The sequence below is a fragment of the Poromitra crassiceps genome (genome assembly GCF_964638095.1).
Source record: "Poromitra crassiceps genome assembly, chromosome: 3".
NCBI lineage: Eukaryota > Metazoa > Chordata > Actinopteri > Beryciformes > Melamphaidae > Poromitra > Poromitra crassiceps.
Window position 1 is genome coordinate 42,030,846 of NC_139625.1, and position 7,498 is coordinate 42,038,343.

The following is a 7,498-nucleotide window of genomic DNA, read 5'->3' on the forward strand; positions in this document are numbered from 1 at the left end:
TGGAAGTTGGAAACCCTCATTAGTGTTTTGCTTGCACCTGTGTTTATTCTGCCTTTTCGACACAAAATGGCACCCGTCAAAACGGTCTATCGAGAGCCGCAGTAACGAGTCCGGAAATCATCGTTGCTAACAGCCCTGGTTCTTCACAGTTTTCGCCTATGGGAGTTTTGAATGGGTTTTTGGCGCGATGCTTCTAATAATCTCTCTGGGCAACGCTGGCTTAATCAAACGCGAACCAGTGTTTAGTAACATCATCTTCACACATGAAGACCACTTTTATGAGTTTTGAAGCTTTTATGTGCCGTTAAAAGGGTGGCTAGCTAGCAAACGGCTAAATGAAACTACAATAGAGAGGTCCAGTAACGAGTCCGGAAATCATCGATGCTAACAGCCCTGGTTCTTCACAGTTTTCGCCTATGGGAGTTTTGAATGGGTTTTTGGGGCGATGCTTCTAATAATCTCTCTGGGCAACGCTGGCTTAATCAAACGCGAACCAGTGTTTAGTAACATCATCTTCACACATGAAGACCACTTTTATGAGTTTTGAAGCTTTTACATGCCGTTAAACGGGCGGCTAGCTAGCAAACGGCTAAATGAGACTACACTTTTGAGTCGATGTGGATATATACGTCAATAACGTCACCACTTCAAACGACGAACACGGAAATTCTCTTTCCCTCACCTGGTTCAGCCCCGTTCAGCCCGAGGTGTTAAGCTTGTTTGAGTTGACTGCCGCCTCGCCTGGAAAGCAGACGAGAGCAGGCGAGCACAGTCAGGCGAGGCGTCAACAAGTCGAACACCCCCGACGGCACACTCGCTGCTGCTTTTCTTCTTCTACAGTTTTGTTTAACAGCGGTTTGTAAACAAATTAAAACATGCATTAGCGCCACCCACACTCACTGCTCAAATAACACAGCCCTTCAGATTCCTTATTTTTATTTTAATGTAGGCATTCCAGGTGGTATTTATGTAAAATATGGAGTGACAGCTTGGAATAGATATAAAATTGAAGTTTCTACACTTCACTGTGGGTTTGTGATGCACCTGTGTTGAACCAATGGGCGCTCAGCTTGATGCGTTTCTCATCATCCTCTGTCAGCCACAGTCGGGCGCAGTTGGTGGGGAGCAACTGCGGCGCCTCGCTCCAAATCTGCGCCCGCCTCGCTCTCGCGAGAGTCACGTGACTCACGCAGTCGGGCAGGACGGAGCAAGTCGGACAACTTTCTAACCATCATGTAACGGGGCAAGCAAGGCGCTGGTCGAATCTGCGCAGAATTTGCTCATCTCAAACGAGCCTAATCAGTGCACACATCCAACAACAGTCCAGGTTGAGTGCTGACGTGACGTGAAGCCTATGCGACAGTGTGTAGTTCTGGATTAGCTTAGCACGAGCTTTTTACTTCTAGGGCTCGCATTTACGCTACAAAACTGATGAAAGTGGTCCTCATGTGTGAAGATTATCCCGCTGAACCTTGGTTCGCGTTTGATTAAACTTGCGTTGCCCACAGACATTATTTGAAGCATCACGCCAAAAACCCATTCAAAAATCCCATAGACAGAAACAGTGAAGAACCAGGAAGTTCGGGACTTCCGCATTCAGCCTACAAAAATACGTCATCCCTGGACCTCTCTATGTCGACGCGGATATTATACGTCATCACGAGTGAACGCGGAAATTATTTCTCTCGCAATCAATGCGTGGACGCCTATGCGACACTGTGTGTAGTTCTGGATTAGCTTAGCACGAGCTTTTTACCTCTAGGGCTCGCAGTTACGCTTCAAAACTCATGAAAGTGGTTCTCATGTGTGAAGATTATCCCGCTGAACCTTGGTTCGCATTTGATTAAACTTGCGTTACCCACATACATTATTTGAAGCATCGCGCCAAAAACCCATTCAAAAATCCCATAGACAGAAACAGTGAAGAACCAGGAAGTTCGGGACTTCCGCATTCAGCCTACAAAAATACGTCATCCCTGCGGCTCTCTATGTGGTCTCTTGCCTTCTCTGCACAGCAAACAAAAAAAAGAAAAAAGTGGAGAGATTATGCTACCCTAAATTCAAGCACTTTCAAAGACCCATCTCTATTTTCACAAACTTTTAAGGCCTTGATTTTTTTCTCAAATTCTCAAACTTTTAAGGATTTCAAGGACCCGTCGGAACCCTGAATTATGTCTCAAACCACTAGTAGAAGGCAACAAGTTTGCAATTTACCTCACTCAATCCCCCCCCCCCCCCCGTTATATGCAACTTAGGCATTTTGTGAGGGAAAACATTCCCCAATTTAAGTTTGTGTGAGAGACATACTCTATTTGATGTATTTTCCCTTTCACCAGAAAGTAAGAAAGATTTCACTAAGTTAGTGAATTTATTTTCTCATGACTCTGTTAATTGTGTATCTGTTAATTCCTTCAAGAAGGCCTGGGAAAGAGAAATCAATTCTGTGCTGCCCGGAGAAACTAATTCTTTAATTTAAAATGTCAACATAAATGGGAAGAATCCTGGGGTCCTCTTTTGAAATGTCTGGACTCAACTGACTATTATAGATGGTTCCTGCTAGTCTTTGTTTCTTTTGTCATTTATTTTCTTCTCTGTTTTCCTGTTTGGCTTTCACATCTGTGGGGATGCACCAACATCATTGGGGATTATGCTTTGTGTGGTGCATCCCTGCACATGTGGATGGTGTGGTGTGGTAAATGGCCTGCATTTATATAGCGCTTTTATCCAAAGCGCTTTACAATCAGTAGGTACATTCACCCATTCATACACCGATGGCGGCAGGCTACCACGCAGGGTGCTGGCACACCATCAGGAGCAATTAGAGGTTCAGTATCTCGCCCAAGGACACTTCGACATGCAGACTGGAGAAGGCGGGAATCGAACCACCGACCTCTTTTATCCAAAGCGATTAGTGGATGATCCGCTCTACCTCCTAATGGTGCGTTCCTTTATCGCAAAATAACTGGGATGTGGAGGCTAAATGACATCACATCCGTTTTGTTAGCGTTCCATTTGCAGAAAACTTGAGCTGGGAAGTTCACTGTTCATTGGTCAGATCCAGTCGCTAGCCAGGCTAGCCATTGTTAGCCATTGTTAGCAATAAAATTGACAACATGGCATTTCGCGGCAATTTGCGCATACAAACACTGCAGCCTCATGTCCACACAGATAGATGTTAGGCAGTGCTGTGTGTACAGCTGATTTAATGAGACACAAACAAAACAGAAGTGCTAAACAACATTACTACGATTATACTACTACTGTTGTTGTGCGGCGCAGCCATCTTGGATTTTTGAGGTTGGGGCTGCTGAGACTCCTACGAGTTTGGAATGGGACATACCAGCTCTGATGACGTCACCGCCCAGCTCATGACCTTTGAAGTCGTAAGATTACCAGTCCCCAGTTATAAAGGAATGCACGATAAGCTACAGCCGCCCCTGTAGGTGTGGTATATCATGTATCATTGAGTCTGACCAGTGTCTTTGGTGGATGTACTTGGAGTGCTCGATACATTTGCTTCTGTCTGGTGTCCCCCCCACACACACATACACAAGTGTGAGTGAGTGTGTATGTGTATGCATGTTGGGTCTTTTTGGGATTGTTTTTTGTCTTGTATGATTTAAAATTAAATAAAAAGAATATAAAAAAAACACTAGAAAGAGCAGTTGCATAGCAAGTTGTGATTTGGTCCTTCCCATTGGTTTCTTGTGGTGATGCCCATCTCAAACGTAATCTACTGTCTCAATGGACACCTTTAAAGTGTAAAACCATCAAAGTAACAGTACCCAATTTACTACACACCTTTCTTCTGATCTTCTGGGCGTCATAGCGGATCTGTGTAAACTCTCGTAGACCAAAGGAACCTCCAACTATGAGCAACTGAAATAACATGGAAAAGACCTGTGGTTATTTTCGGAGAAAGCTATTGTTTTGAATTAACTACCTGCCTGGGAGTCCACTAGTCTAGCGTGGGAACCTGATGCTATGCTACCAGCTAGCTCATTTCATTTAGGAGTCTACTCCACTGCTAGTGCCCAGTTCACTCTCTCTCTCTCTCTCTCTCTCTCTCTCTCTCTCACACACTCTCTCACACACACACACACACACACACACACACACACACACACACACACACACACACACACACACACACACACACACACACACATGTGTGTATATATATATATATATATATATATATATATATATATATATATGTATGTATGTATGTATGTATATATATAAATATATATATATAAATATAATATAGTTCTAGACAAAAATTAAATGTAGTGTTCACTAACATAGGGCACATATTGTATTCATTCATATACAATGGAAAGTTCAAATAATATTTTGCACATGTAACGTTAACCTACAAGTTTCACCAGCGCCTAGATTTTGTTTTTATTCTCTCAACAGACAATTGCTGCAGCTGATCTACTGAGAATATGAATGGGAGTCTGACTGTAGACAGGTGTAACATAAATTGTTTTACGGACCTATGGGTATTTACAACATGACTCACATAACTAAACGAACATACTCCTACATTATTCTGAGGCTTGGCTACCGAATTCTAGTTTGTTATCAATTGTAATCCTGTTAAAAAAAATACTGTAATTACACTAGCTCTGATCTAGTACAAGACTGCTGGGCAGCTAATGTTAGCTAACAGCCTAACAGGCTTGTCACAATTTTATCAGCCAACAGTAAAATGTAGTACAAGCAACTTACAAGCATAGGGACACCATATCTTAATGTTTTGTTTTTCTGCAATGCCTTCAGACTAAACATGACTCTTCTCTCCAGCTACTGTACAACTCATTGAAACGACGAAGCTCCAGGTCACAGACACGGCGGGGACGCGTTTCCTAATGGGTCCGACACCGTAAACTGTCCGGAATGTTGCGAACTTGAATATTTTGAGTTCCGAGCTATGGTTCCGATGTGCATCGCTGTGAAGGACACACGCACGCACGCACGCGCGCGCGCGCACACACACACACACACACACACACACACACACACACACACACACACACACACACACACACACACACACACACACACACACACACACACACACACACACACACAAATGAGGCAATATATTGTGGAGGAGGAAAATAACAGAAAACTAGGGTGCTGACTGTGGTGTTATTAGTAGGTACTAGTGCAGTGCCCGTTCCCCCATGCATCACCCCGTGGGTGCTTCCCCCCACACACACTGCACACTGTCAGGTCCCCCTAAGTGCACTCCCCAAGTTTGAAGTTGATCCGACAAACGGCTCTCGAGATACGCCAAAGACAGACATAAAGACAGTCCTGGAATAAGTCCAAATTGCATGAAATGCGGCAGCGCACTCCATCGGGGTCCGAGCAGCGCACTCTCCAAGTTTCTCGAGATAAATTGCTTTTTGTGTTGCCAGTAGGTGGCGTGGGAAATTGCAAGAAATTGCAAGATTTGCAATAAATTAAGCGCCACGCTACTTAGAGTTCCCAGGAGCACACTCCCCAAGTTTGAAGTCAATTGGATGAACGGTTCTCAAGATAAACCACTTTTTGTGTTGCCAGTAGGTGGCGCTGCGCCATCAGGTTCCCAGCAGCACACTCCCCAAGTTTGAAGTTGATCAGATGAATGGCTATAGTATCGAGATAAACCTCTTTTTGTGTTGCCAGTAGGTGGCGCTATGCCAAATTGCATGGAATTCAGCTCCCTGCACTCCGTTGAGCATTGAGTCCCCCTAAGTGCACTCCCCGAATTTGAAGTTTGAAGTCGATCAGATGAATGGCAATGGATATAAAGTGCTTTTTGTGTTGCCAGTAGGTGGCGCTATGCCAAATTGCACGGAACTCAGCTCCCTGCACCCCCTTGAGTCCCCCTAAGCGCACTGCTCGAGTTTGAAGTTGATCGGATGAACCAAGATAAACCACTTTTTGTGTGGCCAGTAGGTGGCGCTGTGCCGAATTGCACGAAATTCGGCACTGCACTGTGTCGAGTTCCCATCAGCGCACTCCCCAAATCTGAAGTCCATCAGACAAACGGTTCTTGAGATAAACCAAATTCTTTGTTGCCAGTAGATGGTGCTATGCCCAATTGTACGAAAATAGGGCACTGCACTGCAAAATAGGGCACACTCCTAAAGTTTGAAGTCGATCCGACCAACGGTTCTCGATGGCATGCAGCAGATGATGCTCATCCATAAGTAGTGGTGGAAATGGCCAGGTTTTACTCTGGGAACCCTACTTACACAGGATGGGGGTTCCCGAAAGTGCCGTGGCCCTAGAGGATATTATTTCTGAATGCGTGACTCATTATAGCCTACCATTATAGCCACGTAAAAATCTTTTAGAAATCTCAAGATCACTGAGCTCTACTGATTATTTCCCCTTGATTTTATTCATGACAGACTTGATGACACATTAATATTAATGCTGCTTATTCAGCTTACAAATACATATTCTCCTACTATTCTTTGCTCCTTCATGCTGCCCTCTCTCCGCTGCATTGCAAAACATTTTTTAATTGGAACCTGAGGAGGGATGCTGCCCCCCTCATTCTCACAGCAATGTTTACTTTTCTCACTTGCCATTCACTCTCAACGACCCTACTTACAGCTGTGTTTACAGCTCCCGATGGCTGGGCCAGCACCCAGGCAAAGGCAAAGGCAGCTTGCTGCCTTCGATGGGTGAATGTAGGCACATTGTAAAGCGCTTCGGATAAAAGCGCTATATAAATGCAGTCCATTTACCAATATGCTCATTTAACACAATCAGCACAATAGCCACCAAATGTAATACCTCTCAAATGGCAATTAAGACTTTTAAGGGTCTTAATTTTCCCTAAATTGATTTATCAACTTTTAATACTTTTCAAGACCCCTGATAACAATGCAAATATTTGTATTATCTGGTAGTCTTCTTTTTGGCATTGGTGGTGGCCCATATTGGTTGATTGTATAAAGCTGTCACCTTCACACAAGCAGTAAGTTAATTACTAAAGCCTTAGGGATAGGGGGAAAGGAGAAATAGAGAAAACTGTATACTGTATGAAAAATACTGTATGGTGGAAAATTTGTAGAAAGGTAGAAAAATGAGATATGTGCACCAAAGTCCATATTATTCATGTAATTTAAACTTGTGGTATGGGATATGACTGTTCATTATTTTATTTTGACCTGCAGTTGTAACCCCATCACCGTCCTCCTTGGACTAATCCATTTACGTATATAAACACAGACTAAACTAAACCAAAACACAATAGGCCTATATCCTAAAAAAAAGGGGTAAAAAAAGCGTTGGGGTTGGGGGAACGGCCAAGGTGAGACAGGAGAAAACTGAGGTAAAAGTCTGATGCAACAGTCACTGCTGTCACAGTAAAACTGGTATAACAAGTTACCATAACTGTCACATATTTCACAATGTATGGAGACTGAAAAAATAATTTATTGTTTTATTAAAACAAATTTGTCTAGATTTCATATCAAATGATTGT

General features: G+C 43.4%; 1 protein-coding gene across 1 annotated transcript in view; it reads right to left on the reverse strand.

Moving 5' to 3' along the window:
- The window catches only part of cox16 (cytochrome c oxidase assembly factor COX16), a 13,287-nt gene extending 8,409 nt beyond the window's left edge, over positions 1–4,878 (reverse strand). Inside the window, exons 1-2 of the mRNA XM_083633774.1 lie at positions 4,738–4,878; positions 3,802–3,879 (exon numbers count right to left, since the gene is read on the reverse strand). Coding sequence (XP_083489900.1) covers positions 3,802–3,879; positions 4,738–4,797 — 138 coding nt within the window. The 5' untranslated portion in view covers positions 4,798–4,878. The remainder of the gene's footprint in view (positions 1–3,801; positions 3,880–4,737) is intronic.
- Between the last annotated feature and the right edge of the window lie 2,620 nt (positions 4,879–7,498).